The sequence below is a fragment of the Stereum hirsutum genome (assembly GCF_000264905.1).
Source record: "Stereum hirsutum FP-91666 SS1 unplaced genomic scaffold STEHIscaffold_13, whole genome shotgun sequence".
Lineage (NCBI taxonomy): Eukaryota > Fungi > Basidiomycota > Agaricomycetes > Russulales > Stereaceae > Stereum > Stereum hirsutum.
The window spans coordinates 503,892-521,837 of NW_006763143.1; the positions used below are offsets into that span (position 1 = coordinate 503,892).

At 51.1% G+C, this 17,946-nt stretch overlaps 5 protein-coding genes across 5 annotated transcripts; 1 reads left to right on the plus strand and 4 right to left on the minus strand.

Annotated features, from left to right (window-relative positions):
* Window positions 1–78: 78 nt before the first annotated feature.
* On the minus strand, window positions 79–4,558 carry STEHIDRAFT_123755 (RIC1-domain-containing protein). The gene is made up of 17 exons (XM_007307390.1): window positions 4,258–4,558; window positions 4,039–4,146; window positions 3,791–3,975; window positions 3,536–3,714; window positions 3,324–3,475; window positions 2,994–3,262; window positions 2,626–2,935; window positions 2,491–2,545; window positions 2,373–2,437; window positions 2,204–2,320; window positions 1,912–2,145; window positions 1,548–1,812; window positions 1,400–1,485; window positions 1,109–1,346; window positions 942–1,036; window positions 541–888; window positions 79–476 (listed from the first exon to the last, which is right to left on the minus strand). Exons 1-17 carry the CDS (start codon window positions 4,408–4,410, stop codon window positions 222–224), a joined length of 3,114 nt encoding a protein of 1,037 aa, XP_007307452.1. The 5' UTR covers window positions 4,411–4,558; the 3' UTR covers window positions 79–221.
* A 273-nt stretch (window positions 4,559–4,831) lies between these two features.
* Window positions 4,832–6,433, minus strand: STEHIDRAFT_101453 (MSF1-domain-containing protein). Its single transcript, XM_007307391.1, has 4 exons — window positions 6,269–6,433; window positions 5,766–6,083; window positions 5,563–5,671; window positions 4,832–5,477 (listed from the first exon to the last, which is right to left on the minus strand). The coding sequence occupies exons 1-4, from the start codon at window positions 6,298–6,300 to the stop codon at window positions 5,208–5,210; spliced, it is 729 nt and encodes a 242-aa protein (XP_007307453.1). The 5' UTR covers window positions 6,301–6,433; the 3' UTR covers window positions 4,832–5,207.
* Window positions 6,434–7,567: 1,134 nt separating this feature from the next.
* Window positions 7,568–10,126, minus strand: STEHIDRAFT_101457 (uncharacterized protein). Its single transcript, XM_007307392.1, has 6 exons — window positions 10,048–10,126; window positions 9,922–9,988; window positions 9,750–9,866; window positions 8,871–9,699; window positions 8,442–8,815; window positions 7,568–8,377 (listed from the first exon to the last, which is right to left on the minus strand). Exons 1-6 carry the CDS (start codon window positions 10,082–10,084, stop codon window positions 7,825–7,827), a joined length of 1,977 nt encoding a protein of 658 aa, XP_007307454.1. The 5' UTR covers window positions 10,085–10,126; the 3' UTR covers window positions 7,568–7,824.
* Window positions 10,127–10,240: 114 nt separating this feature from the next.
* On the plus strand, window positions 10,241–12,079 carry STEHIDRAFT_101459 (arsenical pump-driving ATPase). The gene is made up of 9 exons (XM_007307393.1): window positions 10,241–10,354; window positions 10,421–10,438; window positions 10,497–10,564; window positions 10,626–10,764; window positions 10,834–10,927; window positions 10,990–11,140; window positions 11,205–11,312; window positions 11,408–11,546; window positions 11,639–12,079. The coding sequence occupies exons 1-9, from the start codon at window positions 10,282–10,284 to the stop codon at window positions 11,827–11,829; spliced, it is 981 nt and encodes a 326-aa protein (XP_007307455.1). The 5' UTR covers window positions 10,241–10,281; the 3' UTR covers window positions 11,830–12,079.
* Window positions 12,080–13,748: 1,669 nt separating this feature from the next.
* STEHIDRAFT_83347 (uncharacterized protein) lies at window positions 13,749–16,242 on the minus strand. The gene is made up of 5 exons (XM_007307394.1): window positions 15,811–16,242; window positions 15,702–15,754; window positions 15,561–15,647; window positions 14,382–15,491; window positions 13,749–14,326 (listed from the first exon to the last, which is right to left on the minus strand). Exons 1-5 carry the CDS (start codon window positions 16,193–16,195, stop codon window positions 14,198–14,200), a joined length of 1,764 nt encoding a protein of 587 aa, XP_007307456.1. The 5' UTR covers window positions 16,196–16,242; the 3' UTR covers window positions 13,749–14,197.
* Between the last annotated feature and the right edge of the window lie 1,704 nt (window positions 16,243–17,946).

Here is a 17,946-nt window from a genome sequence, read left to right on the forward strand (position 1 = left end):
CGCCCTCATATCTACACAAGCTAAGTGCTCGCGTTCCTGAAATCTTCAGGCTCGAATCTCTAGTAACGACTCGCTTCGAAAAAGTTATCCCATTTCAATATACAACAGTATACAAAGCCTGCCACAAACAACAAGATGTCCGACCTAAAACAACATCCACATAAAAATCAACGATCATCACTCAAAGCAAACAAACAGCGGCCCTCACACCAGCGTTCACCCTACATCCGATCCGAAACCCCATTCGGCACATCGAACATAAAAGGTTGCCTCAGCGCCTCCTTCAAAGCGCCACCCGTCGTATCGATCGAATGCAAGAACCTCAACAACTCCCTCGAGAGCTGCCAATCCTTCGCTTCGACGGCGCTGCGGAGGAGTCGGAGAGCGTCTTCGTTGGATTCGTCGAGCTGTTCTAGGCTATGGAGGACGAGGAGGTAAGAGCCGGCTGTGCGGAGGCGGTTGGATTTGAGACAGGTCTGTAGAAGGAGAATGCATGCGACGTGAGTCTCGACGTCGCATGAACCACGTGAACGGTCTTACCTCGAAAAGCACCTTCGGATTGCCCACGACGTCGAATAATCTCCGCCACCGCGTCATTTCAGTCTTCCTAGCGCAACCTACCACCACGTCCAGTGCCACATCGAAATGGTCCAAAAACTCTATAACAGCCGGCAACAAGCCGTCATTCACGTCCAGGCTTTGAACAGTATGACCGTCATCGCTGTCATCACCCGACGACGCGTCCGACTCAACAACAGTATGCAGCAGGATCTCCAGAGCGTGAGCGAAGAAGACGAGATGCTGGTAATGCGAAGCGAATTGGACGGCTTGTTGGACTTGTCCTGCGGCTAGATGGACAAGAAGAATGTGATGGAGGAAGAGGTGTGACTGGATGGAGGTATCTTCAGCGCTGAGGAAATGAAAGGTAGGAAGCTACTCACGCTAGTCGCATGTCTGAAAAGCACGAACGGCAAATTTGCCCTCGCCGTCGTCTCGTGCTCAGCCCCTATTATAATTCCCTTATCCATCAACACCGCTGCATAGAAAGACAACACCGTCAGCATATGCGACTTTGCGGCGAGTCCATCGACGGATAGAAAGTACTCACACAGCGGATAGAAATCCAACGGAATATTCACACTCTCCTTCACCTCCCTCGGCTCCGCAGTCGCATCTTCTAGCTGTCTCTGCTCTATATGCAAAGCATTTAACCACACCCGCATGCCTTGGCCGTCGAAGCCCCATAGCGAGTTCTCAAGGCTCCCGATTCCGCGTAGATGAATCCAACAGAACTCGATGCGGTCGGCGAGGATTTGCATGTCATAGCGGACTTCTTGAGTTGCAGACTACGAAGCCGGGTCAGGCGTGAGTTAGGTAGTATAAAGACATAAATACAAACCTTTCTTGGTCGAAGAAGGACGAGCTGGCCGCCAACCATCATGAGCACGGTCGCAACCGACAGATCGTCCATTGGGTCTCCCAAATCTGAACCGCTCATAAGCACACATACCCCGCTATGCAAGGACAATATGAAGAGTTAGACTCACGTTTCTGTGCACTCGGAATCATCCAACTTAACACTCTGACCGCATTCGGGTTCGCAATGATGCCCTCAAAAGTGATACTCCCACATAGATGCAACTGGATCGTATCCGTCGTAGGCACGATCAGAAAATGGTGGAGTGTGTTATCGGCCGTATAGACGAGTAAGGAATTGTCCACGAGCGAGAGGATGACGACGGGTGATTGAAGAAGTTCACGATGAAGAACATTTTGGTTGCTCAGCTCCATATCGCGCGAGTACAGCCGAATCTGTGACAGTGTGCATTAGTACCGTCGTGACTTCTGACACTTCGTATGGGAGTGGGGTAATGATGATAGCGACAATGAAAGGGTACGAAGCGTACTCACCTGCCATGACTTCGCAACTTCGACGGTCGCGATAAGGACGTGGTGGAACCACAACATTCCACCCTTCACGACGAAGGCCTGCTCCTGCAACTCGTCCGCGAAAAGCTTCCACCTTCCAGAAGCTGAGCTATAGTGAGCGAGGCCGCGTCGACCGGCGACGGCGATCAATCTTCCGTCTGCGCTAATGGTTGAATATCGAATCGGCCAGTTAGCTGCGAGATAGCTCTGCGGTATCTATGGACGGAAAAAAAGTGATCAGCTTGAGGAGGTCGCAGATATAAAGGTGATGTACCTTGATGTGCTGCCAGACATCGGATTCGGGGTTTATGACACTCATGTCGGGTTGATCAGCTCCTCTATACACTAACGCTCGGTCATCCATTTGCAGGAATGCGTATTCCGAATTGTCCTAAGAGCGTGTAAGCAAACAGCGCGAATACAGCCGGAGTCTGAAGACTCACTGGAACATGTTGGCCTGTGGTTGCGCTTTTCGCGAATGGTAGAATGAAGAGCTGGCCATCTGGCCCTGTAGAAAGTCGTCACCAGCCAGTAAATAGCCCGTTCAAGGCAAGGACGTACTATTAGGGCTAGACTGTGCCAGCACAATCAACTCGAAGTTCCCTGGTACCCAGAACTACAACGAAGTCGAAGTTTCAGTATTCCGCCACAAACGCCACACCTGGCCCTCCGGATCCAAGATTGAAAGGCACTCACCAAATCCTTAATCCCGTACATAAACGCATCCTGAAACCTCTCCTCATCAACCTGTTCCTCAACCCCAAATCCCCATGCCAAACACCTCCCCGCCACGCTCCACACCGCCCACCCATGTTTCCACCCCACAGCCAACACATACCCGTCTGAGCTCCACTCCATAGTACACACCGGACCTTTCCCGTTATTATGACTTTGACCATTGATGGACGTGGAACGGTTCGTGGTGGTGAAGACGTGAGGAAGTTGGAGGACGTGCGGTTTGGAGGGTTGAGCGGACGAAGGGAAGGCTGTAAATTCGACTGAGCCGCTAATAATGTATATGAGTGTTATTGAAGAGAAAGAAATCGTAATTCGTTGAGACGAACCAAGACGTCCCGACCGCAATCATCGAAAATTTGGTATTTACTGCAACTTTCACCGCTCGCCTCGGCTGCTCGTAACTTCTCACCGTCCCACCACTCCCACTTGCACCCAAACCATCTTCATCTTCAGGATCGGGGGCACGCTGCTTCTGAACCCATTTCGGAACCTCGATATCGTGTATACATGTTCCGTGCCACTCTGATGAGGGTTGTGAATGGGAGTCGGAGCTGTCGACGGAGGTTCGGGAGTGATATTGGCGGCGGAGCGTGTCCTATTTTTCTTCTTAGTAACTATATTTTTTTTCATGTGCTGATGGATAAAAGGAATCGTACCGGTAGAGAATCCTCCCCATTTACGTCCGGATTCGACATATTCACATCCGAATACGCGCTCTCCGACAACTGAACGAAGTACGCCCTGCCGTCGGAGGTGATCCACGACTCGACATCCGTTCCTCTGTACCATGATATATCGCACACCGTTACTATCACCAAAACAGAAGTCAGCCAGTTCTCTGGAGAGGGAGGTTGTGAGGGGTACTCACCATCCGGATCCACAAGCCACGGGAAATCATCCTCGTTCATCACCCAACTGTCGTAATCATATCGCCTATTCCCTCTACGATCATACAGTTCATCTTCCGGAGCAGTCGGCCACGGTATCCGTTGTATCGACGGCGGACTTTTCGTAGAAAATAAGATGTAATGTTTGCGTGGCGACACACTGCAACATCCAGCATCCATGAACGAATCAGTGTCACCGTTCGTCTGGACTGGACCACAAGAGATGGAGAATGTACCTAAGAAGTATACCTTCCACCCTAATGACACCCTCGAACTGCAACACGATCGACTGAAGGGGAAGTGCTTCTCCAGGTCCAGGCAAGAAACTCCGTTGACTGTTAGCGCCTAGTGGTGGTGTCTTGTAAGGTGTTTCTTCCGGATTGTAGTGCACGGTGACGAGGACGAGGAAGGAGCGTGTTGTCTATTGCGCACGTCCATAGGGTTAATTAGAGTATTGTTGGTAGAACTCGGTTAGGGGACGTACTTGAATGACGATCCTCCGCCCGTCCGTAGACCAATGGACTGCTTTATTCTCCCCATGCTGTTCCAGACTCGTAGCCGTCCTCGACAGGTACGTCAGCATCGCAGACGGCTACAATGCCACCATGCCAAAATCAATCGATACATCAGCTCCTACTCCACTCTGAAAGGTATACGGGAGGCAATCACAGGATATGTGTGCGAGCTTAGAAACTGAACGCACCCGTACACGCCACACTGCCAATCCATCCCTCGTCAACGTACAGAACAACGACTTCCTCGTACTCGGACAGACTTGTATAACAGGCTCAGTCAAAGCATTGGGCAGAGCAGGGACGGTGCATAGTTGGCGTGCGGCAGATGTGGGGAAATACATCTGGGGCCACCGTGGATTTCACTCAACGCGACCAAACAAGTCAAGGGGATTGAAGCACAGCAATGACTTGGTCTTGCTTTTATCCAGTCAGTAGCGAGCAGAGCACTTCCGAGGTTCAGGATATGAAAAGCAGGAATGTGGGTCTTCTAAGGGGGGACAGGAATGGTTGAGGAACAGGAGGAGAGTAAGTAAGGCCGCATGCTGTTCAACTGACGGAGGTGAGAGATCGTGACGAAACCGACGTGTTTCGCTGGCTATGTGGCCCAACGACCGCCCAATTTCCTCGATTTCCCAGAGATTTTCCCGCGACCGTGATATGCGGCTCTCACCCCTTCCATCCCTACAAAATATCCACACGCCGTTTGCTTGACAACGAAGGCTTATTGTTGAGAAAGGGGCAGACCAATAGAGTGCAAGACAGGGGGTTTGTGCGGGTTTATTGAATGCAGTTTTGTAGCCAAGTTGCGTATGTGGTGACAAGGAACACTAGTAGCCCATAGAAGTACCGAAACAACCGATACAAATACAACCGAAAGCGACATCGAGGGAATGGACACGAAACGGCGGAACGACACGCGCGAACGAATACGGGAGCGAGATCGGACATGGGACGAGGGACGAGAGAGGGTGAAATGAAAGCAAATAATTAGAATAAACACAGCAACATCGCTATAACCGTTCACAGAGCGATGCGCACGAATACGGATTGAGAATGCGAACATGGGAAACTATGATACGATGCAAATGAACCAAAATGGCGGAAAATGAAATGAACGAGAACAAAACTTGTTATAGTTCTACCGGAACCACGACGAATACGACGCAGCGGGCTGTCCTTCGCCTTCGCCCTCACTCGTGATGTCGTCTTGTCTGCTCCCCGATGCCGAAGGTGACGGGCTTCTTGAGACATTGTCAGGGTCGTATTCCGGAACGCGATGCGTCGCCGCCAGTCTGTCACCGAATGTTGGACTGAGATAGGACATTCCTGAACCCACTCCACCCATGGTCATGGGCTGCAACCGAGCTTTGCGAATGAAGTCGAGGATAAGAGAGACGCCTTCGCGTGACTAATGAACAATGTAATTCAGAAAAGGTCGGGAAGGGAACGATCAGCATTGGCTAGCGTGAGAGTCACAGTATAAATGTACGCACGCGCTGCAGATTAGCTTTGAAGCGAGCCAAACCGTGGTTCTCAATACTTTTGGTGAGGCCCCAGCCAAATCCAGAAACGATGCTCGCTTCAGTCGTCTGCTGAGTTTTCCTGTAAAGATGCAGATATCATAGACGATGAGTCTCAATTCAACCATAGCGAATCCGTGGAAAAAGACATGAAGCGAAGGATAAATCCAACATACCCCTCCTCCGTCTGTTTAAACACTTGGGTCTCCTGCACCTGCATAACCTTGACATGGTCCAAATTCCTCGTTCTACACCTGACCACCTTTCCCTCCGGATCCACCTCGCTCTCCTCGATCACCCAGCTCTCCGCCCTCGAAATAATTCCTTTGGGTGCCCATCGAGGTAAGGCTCCACGTTTGAGGATGAGACGGGTGGTAAGAAGAGAGCCGGAGAATGTAAATTCGCGGGAAATGACGTCGCAGGAAAGAATATGGGAGGCGTAGGGGTTTGGGTAGCGGAGGAAAAAGGCGAGGGAGACGATGGACCAGGGATCGCTGTTGGTTGCGGCGGAGTTAGGGGTTTCGGAATTCGGGTTTTATTTTAGTAAATGAGTTGTGTTGAGGAAATCGGTTGTAGTTGGACAACGATTTAATCGTTTCGATGAGTGAAGAAGGGCAACGGTGGCGAAAGAGTTGTGAGTTCACCACATGCGGCAAGGACAGAGAAGCCGCACACTTACTCGTACAAGAAGGATTGCTTGAAGAACTTCATGGCTGAACGATCCCTGTGCAACTATTTTTTAAGGCACAAATAGTGCTTTTGAACAATTACTTGGCCGGTTTATGAGCAGAACGAGTGTAGTGGGAGAGGAATGAGAAGATGGGGGTGGAAAGCAAGGAGTGATGGAGAGCTCGATGCCGTGGACGCGCGAGCTGGAGCTTGCCTGGAGCCACAGAACACTTGACCGGGCTCGATCACTGTTACGTAATGCTTTGTTATCCCCGAGACCCTTGTAGCCCCAGTGTGGCCCAATTGAAGTTCATGCATAACCTTGCATAACATACGAGCAACTAAGTGACTACTAGGCTCATAAGTCTTATAGAGGCCTATATGATACGTGACACAGCCTGACACAACCCTCTAGAGCTGTTTTTGTTTCTCTTCGCTACTTATTGTTCCTTAGGCATCTCGCACACCGGCCGCTGATGTCGACTACTTATCTCAGGGCTTTTCTTCATAATTTATCTACTATAGAGCAGGAAACAGCACTGCTCCTCGATATTCTAAAGGCTAAACCAGCTGTCTATCGGATACACAACGATAAAAACATCACCCTCGAAAGCGCATTCAAGGACTTCAACATGTATTTCAACCACTTCATCAAACGGCAGGAGCAGCACATCGACGAAGAGGCCACACGAGGATTTCTTGCTCGAAGCGCCGCCCCAGACCAACACTCAAGTCACTGCCAATATCAATACAGCCTTATTCGAGAGCATGAACCCGGTCAGGATGGGCCTCATCGGCGAGAACGACACTCTCGAGACCGATTATTCGAATGGTCTTCGCTTTGGCTGCCAAAACACCCTCCATCCAATATGTGACGACACAGAAAGCAGGGAATTTCACGTCCTACGATATCTGGGTTTCGGGTCTGATCCATGACGTGTTTGGTGTTATCGACGAAACAGACCAATCGACCTGGGCTACGCTGCTTTCTGCCTCGAGGGGCTGGGAGGCCGCGTATAGCCACCCAGACTATAACACGGCGACGTTGCTCAAGAATATGAATCCCATGGTTGCGTCGGATGAGGAGTACTGTGCATTCCAGAAGAGAAGGTCCGAAGTGGGAGGTCCATCACTGCCATGAATCACGACGTCAACATGGTCTTGTCGACATCTCATGTAGTTGTTAGACATAACCCTCTCTTTTCTTTCGTCGCGTCGAGCGTACGGTTCCTCGGGATGTTCTTTCTATGTTTGTATGTACTATTGAAAACAGCCCCCACCGTGGTTCACCACGGTCATGAGTGCGAGTCGGTGATACAGAATCGTCCATTTTATTTCTCTACAAAATTGGAGTGATAAAGCAAGTATGTCCTCCGGAAAACCTCGAAACTGTGAATTATTCTGGTCTGTAGACATCTGATTGATTTAGAGAACGATTCCACAACTCGAGTGTACAGAAGATCGAAAACTATAGCTCCAGCAGTGCCCGGAATACCGCCATAGAATTGAAAGCATACTCTCTGACGACAACCTTTTGTATACAAATTGGTTCACAGTTCGGAATACTTACCACCACCCGCCCAACAAACTGCTTAACCCACCCCTCGCGGGCGCCTTCGAAGCTTGCGGCTCTGGCGTAGCCGCCCTCTTCTCCTCTTCTAACTTTGTCCTCGCCACGCTCTTTGCAGACTGTGGCTGTGGTGCCTTCACTTCCTTCGTCTGCGTCTTCACTGGAGCAGGCGCCACAGGAGTAGCTTGAGCCTGAGGTTTCTTTCCTGCCCTTTCCATCAACCTGTCCATGTCCGGTGCCACATGATTCCACGCGATATCGAAGAACAGAGGTTTCTTGTAGGTTTTCGGGTCGGCATCGAGCGAGCCGCCGTTGTAGGCAAACCAGGAAGTCTTGAGTGATAAGCTGTCGGCGTTGAGTTCTTCTTCGAATTCGTGAAGTTGGGTGGAAGAGAGAGGATAGAATTCGGGTGATGCAGAGGGAGAAGAGGAGTCCAGTGTGGTGAGAATAGACTGGGTTTCGCGGATGTGTAGGGTGGCGTGTTGGACGAGTGTGAGCGCTTCGGCATACTTCTTTACTGGTGGGTAGGACCGCGAAAGGTACAGACACCTAGATAAAGGAGATAAAAATCGACCCATTAATCACAGTCACACTATACGAGATGCAATCTTACCTCCGAGCATTGGTGAACGCGATTCGAGCATCAACAGCAGTAGCGAGGTCAGGCGATTCATCTACGATAGACAAAGTTCGCATCTGGTTCAGGCTTTGCAGGACCGTATCTAAGAGCTTGACAAGGGCCGGATACAGCCGAGCATCGACCTGTTTCTTTTCAGTCTTGCTCGAAGACGCCTTGGGACCCTGGCCTTTTGAGACTTTCTTGTTGGCCGGACGACGGGGGGCCGCAGCTTTTGAGGATGCGACGAGCGAAGAAATGAGGAGCAGGTCACGCTGAATGCGACGAGATAGGAGCTGATAGACGATGTACGCGTGAACGAATTGAATGTCCCGAGCTCCAGCAATAGAGGCGGAAGAGGCGCCACTCAGCTAAGTAGGCCAGAATGTGAGGTTGTGTAATGAGAAAAAACCAAGATGGACGAACCTGCTGAGCCTCCATCAACTTGCGAGCCACTTCCTCCGCGTCAGAGAGAGCAAGAAGGATGGTGTCGTACGCCGCAACTCCTCGCTTCGAGTTCCCACCCTTACTCTTTTTGCCCTTCTTCTGGTCTACACCATCCTCCTTCTTCACCTGCGGTGTGTTCTCCTGCTTCAACTTCGCCTCACCATCCTGCACCTTTAGAAGTACGTCCACCAGTTCCGGATTCCTTACGGGCACTGGCTCTCCCTCCCACATCAAAGTCCCCAACTTCTTCTTCGCCTTATCCTGCTCTACCGCCCCACTCTCGCTCTGCAATTTCTCTAACAGCGCATTGTAACCCTCCACAATCTCATCTCTGTGTTTGCCCGATATCTCTGCCACAATTCCATCCACGTCATAGGACTTCTCCCTACCGAGTTCGTGCGCACAGTACCGGATCTCTGGCCCAATTGCGTCCGCGAAATACGTGTAAAGGGCCTGGTCCCTGCTGGTGTCGGCCCTACTTGCGAGCTCGTCCAGCAATCCCTTCGCGACGCTGAGCTGCACCAAAGCATCGTCAAATTCGTCTCGGTAGCGGAGGAAACGACCGTTCAAGATCAGGGTGTAGATGGTGATCTCGAGTAGCCCAGAGGCGGAGAGGCGGGATGATGCATATAGGGTTTGGCACTGGGAGAGAAGCTGGGTGGACCAGTGAACGGAACGACGGAAACGACCTGTGGCATTGTGGCGGAGAGATGATGCCTTTGATTCGTTGGAGGGAAGGTTGGAGAGGGCGAGAAGTTCTTGGGAGTAAGACCAAGCTCGCTCGGCTTCGTAAAGGAGGAGCTGCAGACTAGGCGATTGTGAGATATGTGACTGTGGATTGTCCGGTGGTGTACTTACTGCCCGTCCTGAATACTCGATGGAGCAATGGCAGGTAATTTCTTGAATTCACGTCCCTTGCCATGCGTTATCTTCAATGTCGAGCGCAGACGATGCGTTCTGTTTGCACAATGTTTCCTAGTAAATATTATATTAGAAGATGCATTGTACAAGTTCCATGTTGAGCATTTACCGGTATCGACTATAGTCGTTGTACCTCAGTCCATACATGTTACGCTGCTCATTTGCGAGCTGCAGCGCTATGACGAATGTATTCCTGTTAAGTATGGTAATAATCACGCTACTATTCCAGACTAACCTCTGAAAGAAACACTCTTGGAGTCCGTGTCCGCCATGTTCAGAGCTTTCGAGGTACAGACGGAAGGGCCGGGAAGATGGTGGAAGGAAGAAGAAAGAGTGGGATCTTGATCGACACGCGACGCGTAGATTATGAACGCTCGATCCCCACAACATTCCTGCCAGTGGTTCCGAAAGCATCTCTTGTCTGCACCCTTCACCACACCGACAGAACGAATACCCCAGACAACTTTCAATGGCAGAAGAAACACTTCCCCCAAACTTGCAGAATGTCATTGACCAGAAGTCTCTGAAGTGGATCTTTTGCGGTACGCATACAGATGTTTCTTTGTTAGTCCTAACTCTTGAAGCTCATAACCTTCGATCGTGGATAGGTGGCAAGGGTGGTGTCGGTGCGTAAAACAGTCTGTGCTCGACATGCTCACCAGACTAATGATTGACTATCCACAGGAAAGACCACAACATCATGCTCTCTCGCCATCCAACTCGCCCAAGCTCGCGAGTCCGTGCTCTTGATAGTACGTGGCGCCACGACGAACCATTCTCCATACACCCCACCCATCTTATGGTTTGTCATAGTCCACAGACCCCGCACACAACCTTTCAGATGCTTTCGGCCAGAAGTTCTCGAAAGAGGCCACGAAGGTCAACGGGTTTAGCAACCTTTTCGCGATGGAGATCGACCCGACGAGTGCTATCCAGGAGATGGTAGACCAGTGTTCGTCCACTCTCTCCTTCTCTACCATGGCTTTGACTGATCCTCTCGGTAATTATTGCTGGCGTGCAGCGGACCAGAGTGGTATGATGGGCTCCATGATGCAAGATCTGGCCTTCGCCATTCCAGGTGTTGATGAAGCGATGAGCTTTGCTGAGATCATGAAGTACGAGTGTTTTCCATTCATCCTGCCCAATTTTCCTGCTAATTACCCTTACACGTTTGCAGGCACGTCAAGTCAATGGAATACTCGGTCATCGTGTTCGATACCGCACCTACAGGCCACACTCTTCGTTTCCTCTCCTTCCCAACCGTCCTCGAGAAGGCACTCGGCAAGCTCTCTGCACTGAGTGGTCGCATTGGCCCTATGATTAACCAAGTAGGCGAATTCTACCAAGGTCATTCATGTTGGAAGATATGGTGGCTGACCGTGGCGAAATTAGATGTCGAGTCTGATGGGAGCCCAAGCTGACTCTACCGAAGATATGTTCTCGAAACTGGAGTCCATGCGGGCGGTCATCACGGAAGTGAACACGCAGTTCAAGGATCCTGTTCGTGCCGTCCCTTCAATCTTTACGCCACATATCTCTATCATCGCTGCCACTCGACCTTGAGAACGAAACTGACAGTTTCAACCACCAAACAGGAAAAGACGACCTTCATTTGCGTGTGCATTTCTGAGTTCTTGTCATTATACGAGACGGAGCGTCTAGTCCAGGAACTGACCGCGTACGAGATCGACACCCATAACATTGTCGTCAACCAACTTCTCTTCCCCAAAGACAGTACGTACATTGATTCGCAGCACCAGCCTTCGCCCCTTTTCATTGCAACCTGCTGACGTCCACACCATTGCTAACCACCGATCTTGGTTCAGCCTCCAATTGTGAACACTGCCGCGTCCGACACAAGATGCAACAGAAATACCTCAACGAGGCACACGAGCTCTACGATGACTTCTTCCACATCGTCCAGCTGCCGCTCCTCACTGAGGAAGTCCGCGGTCCAGAGAAGTTGAAGGAGTTCAGCAAGATGTTGATCGAGCCATACCAGCCTTCGGACAAATGAGTATATTGCTTGTGCTTTTCCTCGGGTGATTGGACGCTAGAGGTGGGATACTGAGCACGGTATACCGGTCTCTGCTCTGTTTTTTATATTGTACTCAATTTGGATGGCATGTACCATGAAACGGTCTGGGCAGACTGGAGTTCCTGCGTGTTTACCAGGGTCCAGTGTGAGCCACACATTCCAAGGACGGCATATCCCGAGTGGCGTGGACATGTTCCTGGTCCAACCTGTCATGAATGTCTACACTGCGGTAAAAGATAATCATTTCGACACCCATCCACTTCGACCGATGTTACAGCCACTCGATATTCTTAATGGTGGTATGTCTCGACCTCTTCTCAGCCACCGCGTCTGTTATCGTCCGACCTGAACTCCATGGGTTCTTTGTTTCGAGGACAAGAGAGCAGGAAGTAAGGAACCGCAGATAAGCGATGGAGAGTTCCCGAGACGTATGCATTCAAGCTTCCGAGTCCACAAACGTTGCCACATACATAAGTAGACTACCTCTCCGCTGGGCTTCCTCCATACTTGCCATTGCCCCAACCCACTCTTCCCCGAAGTGACTACCCCACCCCCAGCGAGAAGCTCTCACGTCCTACCGGTATGCTCCTCTCACCGACGGACCCAGTCCACACTCGTACGTTCTCATCCGGGCCATTGACACTCCCTCAGCTTCCTCACGCCATTCAGTCTTCCTCACCGGTGACCCTTCCAACTCGGGCCTATATCATGTCGATCCTACACGAATCGGACGCCAGTTCTATCGCGCTTCCACTCGACTTCCACGTTCGCACTCACGCTCAGGCCCGCCTCACGTTTCAGGACTCGAGAGATTCTGATTCGATGTGGGAGTGCGGCACGAGGGACGGAGGACTTACCACGCTACTGCTTCGAGATCCCATCTTCCCCGACGATAGCCGCGCCGGATTCGAGTTGTTCAGTACATACCGTACGTACAGCGCTCATGCTTTGTCCAATTCAGAGCAAGAGGTTTTGCGCCTCTGTCGTATACAGTATGTTCTCGATCGCGGCGCTACGATACTACGATGTACAGGCCACTTAGAGAAGGCTTCATCTCTGAAGCCACTCGAAGCTAATAACCAAAAGCAGCTTGGGTTCGGGTGGATCGTCTTCAGCAGATGATTGCGTCTACAGCCATTTGGGCATGTCCTTCAGAAGCATACAGCTCAAAGCGGCCCCGAGACAGTTATATTCGAGTCATACTCCGAGTACTTAGCGGAGCCACCATAGGCCGCCGTGCACTTAGACTGTGTGCAGAACGATTAGTGTACTTGATGATGGCAATATACTCCGACTAGAAGCCTGCGCCACAGTGGCAAACCCGTAGAAAGAATCACGACTGGAGAGCACCGTCTACCGGTCACAACGCACATCGTCTACACAATGACGTCCAAGTAAATATGATCACAGATTATCGAATTCGAAGCTACTCAAAGAGAGCCTCGAATTAAGAGCCGCAGGTAGAGCCGAGACTTCCGAGAACACCTGCTTACCACGTCAATGAACATAACATCGCGTCACTGCTGCATCACCTACAATGGTCTGTACTTGTACATGTACAGACGGATGTCTCAGAAACAGGGGCTATACACAACCTAGGCCCATGCACGCCCACGGTAGACCTGCGGGCGCCCCAACCGACGCTGACAGTCCACAATAATGAACAAGAACAACAAAGACAACGAAATCGCTGAGCTCGTGCGAAACGGTGGTCACGACAGGGCGATATGACCGGCGAACGCGCAAGTACGAAGCGCCAGTTTGCTCGATAGAATGAAGTTCAATGAGTTTTACTTATAACACGTCAGATAGATATGGATTCTATGTAATTTAAAACATTCATCGAAGAACGAAACAGCAAAACGTACCAGACGGACCAACCGACCAGAGAGGGAGAAGACGGCAATGAAAACAATAAAGAAGACAAGGATAGAGAGGTGGGGCGGGGATGTGATGTGGTGTACACGATAACGATATTTCGGTCGTGAGTCGGACGCAGCTATGGCGGTGCGACGGGAGAAAAGATCTTCGTACCAATACAACGGCGAAGAAAGGTAAAGATATACAACGAAGACGAAAACGAGTCCTATGAGTTTGACCGCAAACTTTTCGACGGCTTCCGCCAGGAGTAGTTTATGACTGAGTCGATGCTAAGATGACCCACAAGGCCAAAACGATGGAGCCATAGAAGGATTTCAAACAAACGCACAGCTGAACCTGGAACGATGAGGGATAAGATGTGAAAATGGAGTGCAATGAAGCGAGTCACTACCTGAATACAAGAGACCGTAGTAAAAAAGCAACGATAAAAACGAGGGATCAAAGGCCGGAAAAAGCAGATGAAACCCTATGGCGAGGGCTTCCCTGAAAGCCTCTCCAGGATCGAATTGACGCCCTGCTGATCGAGGACGACTTTAGTCCCGTCGCACCGTGCCTTGCTCGTGAAAGCTGAGCAGAGTTCGTTAATGTCCACGTTCTATCAAAAAATGAGTTAGCCGGTCGGTTGACAGATAATTAGACAAGAAACGTACCGAAGTCTTGAACTGTGGATGTGAAGTTATGCTTCTCCAAGCACTCAATACCTCGATATTGTCGTCGCTTACCTCCGTTGGAGGGAACGTAGCGCCCTTGCACATGATCATCGGCGCTCCCGTCTCCGGAAGCGTCGACTTGCGCACGGCAGGCGGCTCGGGAGGCGCAGGAGGCGCGAACATCGAGCTGCCTGCGGTGGAGATGTGCTTCTCGAGTTCGGCCTTGGTCTTCGGACATTCTCCCGATGCTGTGCCACATGATGGCGACGACTCGTGTGAGAGTTTGTCGGTCGGAGGTGAATTGCCTGCGGCGCTCGATGGAGTAGCGGACGCTGATGGTGGCGAACGATGCATGACGGGGCTAACAGATAATGGCGACGGACTTTTCATGAGGACGGTGAAGTCGACTGGGCTCTGAGCCTGACCGAAGAGATTGCCACCAAAGAGCTCATCCAACGAGCCCCCTCCGCTTGAATGAGTCGAGGTGCCCGTTTGTGAACGTGCAGGCGATGACCAGTTGAAGAAGTCAAACGGACTCTGGCCGCTATTCGAAGAACTCGACGAAGCTGGCTTGTTGATTGTGCTGAGCGTCTGGTTGTTCTCAGGCATAGGGTCAACGAAGGACATGTATTGAGGATTGCTGGCGATGGTCTTGTAAGCGGTCTGAGTGGAGGGGACGCCTTGACCAAAACCTCCAAAGTCGTACAACATGGGCTCTTGACCATTATTGTTGTCGTCGAGAAGGTTCATCATCGACGAATCGAACGGTGTCAGCGAGCCGAAGTCTATATCGGCGGGGAATGTTGATGGCCCGTCGAGGGAGTTTGGCACATTGGGTGTCGCCGGCTTCGACGCCGAGCCCGAAGGCGGCGATGAGCTGGATGAGGCATGTTGTGATCCATTGTCACCGAGATTGTTGAAGGAGGTTGTGGCGACGTTCTGGAAGTTCTGGCTCTCGCCGGCAGAGGGTCTTGGAACAGAGAACGTGAAGGTGGATTGCTTCAGTATAAGATTCTCGTCCTGGAGGCGACGAAGAAGTTCTCGAAGGTGCGAGTTTTCGGTTTGGGACATCTCGTTCTTCGACTCGAGCTCTGCGACTTTGTCCTCAAGCTGGAGACAGTGTAGTGGGTCAGGCGCCTATACCGGGGCGAGATGAGATCATAGACGAATCAAGCTTACGTCTTTGACGTGTTTCTCCTTCCGTTCTCTGAATGCACGCTGGGCGGCACGGTTTTGTTCCTTGCGCTTCAGGAGGCGCGACTCATCCTATAGTGGCACAGGTCACGGACGATGATCCAAAAGGGGAAGGGATGTGCATACCTTGTCAGGGTTGCCGGTCGATTTCCTCCGAGAAGACGTTGACTTCTTGTTAGCTGTGGGAATGAGAATGTTAGGATGAGCAGGCACGACGAAGACGAAAACAACTCACAAGAAAGGTGAGGATTCTTGTGGCTTGGCCCTTCCTCGAAATCTTCGTCGTCGCTAGCCTTGCGCTTAAGACTATCCTCCCGATCGTCGCCGTAGACGGCAGACTGCCTACGAGAGCCAGAGTCGTTCATAGATGGTGGACTGGGAGAAGAATCATCTGAAAGGGGCGGGGGAGGGACAGGAGCGGGAAGGTTGGTGAGTTTGGATGGATCTATGGCAGATTCTGGGAGCGTAAAGGAGTCAAGGGACTGGTTGGGGAGAGATGCGTCTGTCCCGAACTGCTTAGAAAGCATAGCAAGAAAGTCGTCGTCTGCGAGATTGGCGAAATGGGAGGGATCTGACTGGGAAAAGTCCCAGAGGGGGGTGATTGAGTCAAAGCCCTGCATCGCTCGTCGTCGTCTAAGATGTTCTAGAGGGTTGGGTGAAAGTGTGAGCGACGGAGAGCGGAGGAGATGGCGGCGGGAGTGAAGAGCAGCTGCCGCGCCAGTTGGCCGACGTTATGTGCCCTCCCCGCCGATCGGAACTTGAATCTGTGTGGACCGGTCCATGGACCAACGCCAGGTGGGTCACGGCAATGGCCTCTATCCGACAGCTTGGCGCCCTTTTATCGCCGGGGCCTCTCGCCAACCTCTCGCATCGCCCGTCGTCTCTGCATTGCACACTGACGCTCGTCTGCTCGCTTGTCCTCTTCAACGCCTTCATCTGTGCGCTCAGTGTCACATCGCCTCTAATCTGCTCTGGCAAACAGGACGTGGATAATGTCAATTCCCAATCTGGCAGGAAATGGTCGGTTCTGTGCCGGGGAGTCGCAAGTACTCCAAAAGATCTACCCTTGCCTCACAATACTGACGTCGATGCTCCTAGTCTCTTGTTCTTACTGAAATCTTTTGACTGTCTCTGCTCACAAGGATATGATATTCTGAAGTGAGCGCTCTGATAATAACTTGTAACCCCTTCCGAAACCTTGCAGACCAAACCAAATGGGCCGCATCAAAGTGTCCATGCAACGGAGGCGCAAACCTGTATATCCATCTATTTCCGATGGCACAAATAGTTCAGACCCCTACGCTCGTGTGTTATCACTATCTCCGTTAGCCACTGACTTAAGTGTCTGTACAGGCACCCACGATGACACCCACTCTCTATGAGGCTTCTTGTCGACAATCGAGCCCTCCTCCCGACTTAGAGACCGCATCAGTGCCACCACCTGGGCATCTCACGGCCTCCGTTATCCTTACTGTGCTGCTTATACTGCTTCTCACACGATTATACAGTGCTCAGCGTTCCCATGCTGCTTCATAGTGCTATACGACATGTCTGCCAAAAGTGCACATCAGTGATATCGACGTTGATACCTTCGCTTCCGCCTGTCGCATCAAAACAGAGAGAAAATCCGATGCGTTGTTTAGTCGTGCTTCTGACTTCTGGAGGCCTCGGAGCTCAGCTCTTTTGAGTTTTCCGACTTCCATAGTCTGCAGCTATCGAGTCACTGATCGGTGTACTCTTCCGCCTCCAGCGTCATTGTCAAACTCATGGGCAACCGCATCAAACACGTCAATTATGCTACACACGTGCCCAAGACGCATTATATCCTAGGCTTGAAGCCATACAGGAAGTAGGTTCGCTATGTATGGTTTTTCTGGACCAGGCGCATTGTTTTCTTTGATAGACGCCTCTGTGACGGCGACGGAAACTTTTGTCTTCCGAGAGTCACCGCAATGTTCCTATCTCACCCAGTGCTGAATACAATTCGCCGTTCTAAACACGCAGCTACATACCATACGCCTGCGATCATACCATGGAGCATCGGAGATAACAGACTATCTAGCCTACTACCGTGTACCAGGGACTATCGAAAGGAGTCGACCCTTCATCCATCTACGCCTTAAAACCTTTCGTCGACGCCACTGCTAACATTCGCTGCACACTCAAAAACGTGCATCTAGGAAAGAAAATCATGGCGTCGTAAATCTTCGTCATACCATGCTGATTCGAGCTACTTCGATACGCCATTTCTTACACAACGGCCAAGTACTATACAGAGCACCTGTATCACCGAGCGATGGAGACTCAAAGGATCCATGTATGTTTCTGAAGGTCCGAGTGTGCCCCTCCTTTTTGCCCGTTTCCGATCTGA

Bases quoted from the DNA above. Each gene is read 5' to 3' on its own strand.
- STEHIDRAFT_101453 (XM_007307391.1), bottom strand. From the start codon at position 6,300: ATGAAGTTCTTCAAGCAATCCTTCTTGTACGA. The intron at 6,084-6,268 runs GTAAGTGTGCGG...CGCAACCAACAG, and splicing joins AAGCAATCCTTCTTGTACGA to CGATCCCTGGTCCATCGTCT. The intron at 5,672-5,765 runs GTATGTTGGATT...GCATCTTTACAG, and splicing joins TTTAAACAGACGGAGGAGGG to GAAAACTCAGCAGACGACTG.
- STEHIDRAFT_101457 (XM_007307392.1), bottom strand. From the start codon at position 10,084: ATGGCGGACACGGACTCCAAGAGTGTTTCTTTCAGAG. The intron at 9,989-10,047 runs GTTAGTCTGGAA...CATTCGTCATAG, and splicing joins CAAGAGTGTTTCTTTCAGAG to CGCTGCAGCTCGCAAATGAG. The intron at 9,867-9,921 runs GTAAATGCTCAA...AATATTTACTAG, and splicing joins AACGACTATAGTCGATACCG to GAAACATTGTGCAAACAGAA.
- STEHIDRAFT_123755 (XM_007307390.1), bottom strand. From the start codon at position 4,410: ATGTATTTCCCCACATCTGCCGCACGCCAACTATGCACCGTCCCTGCT. The intron at 2,936-2,993 runs GTTCGTCTCAAC...ATACATTATTAG, and splicing joins ATTGCGGTCGGGACGTCTTG to CGGCTCAGTCGAATTTACAG. The intron at 2,321-2,372 runs GTGAGTCTTCAG...ACACGCTCTTAG, and splicing joins CCACAGGCCAACATGTTCCA to GACAATTCGGAATACGCATT.
- STEHIDRAFT_83347 (XM_007307394.1), bottom strand. From the start codon at position 16,195: ATGCAGGGCTTTGACTCAATCACCCCCCTCTGGGACTTTTCCCAGTCA. The intron at 15,755-15,810 runs GTGAGTTGTTTT...TCATTCCCACAG, and splicing joins CAAGAATCCTCACCTTTCTT to CTAACAAGAAGTCAACGTCT. The intron at 14,327-14,381 runs GTACGTTTCTTG...ATTTTTTGATAG, and splicing joins ATCCACAGTTCAAGACTTCG to AACGTGGACATTAACGAACT.
- STEHIDRAFT_101459 (XM_007307393.1), top strand. From the start codon at position 10,282: ATGGCAGAAGAAACACTTCCCCCAAACTTGCAGAATGTCATTGACCAG. The intron at 10,928-10,989 runs GTACGAGTGTTT...ACACGTTTGCAG, and splicing joins AGCTTTGCTGAGATCATGAA to GCACGTCAAGTCAATGGAAT. The intron at 11,547-11,638 runs GTACGTACATTG...ATCTTGGTTCAG, and splicing joins ACTTCTCTTCCCCAAAGACA to CCTCCAATTGTGAACACTGC.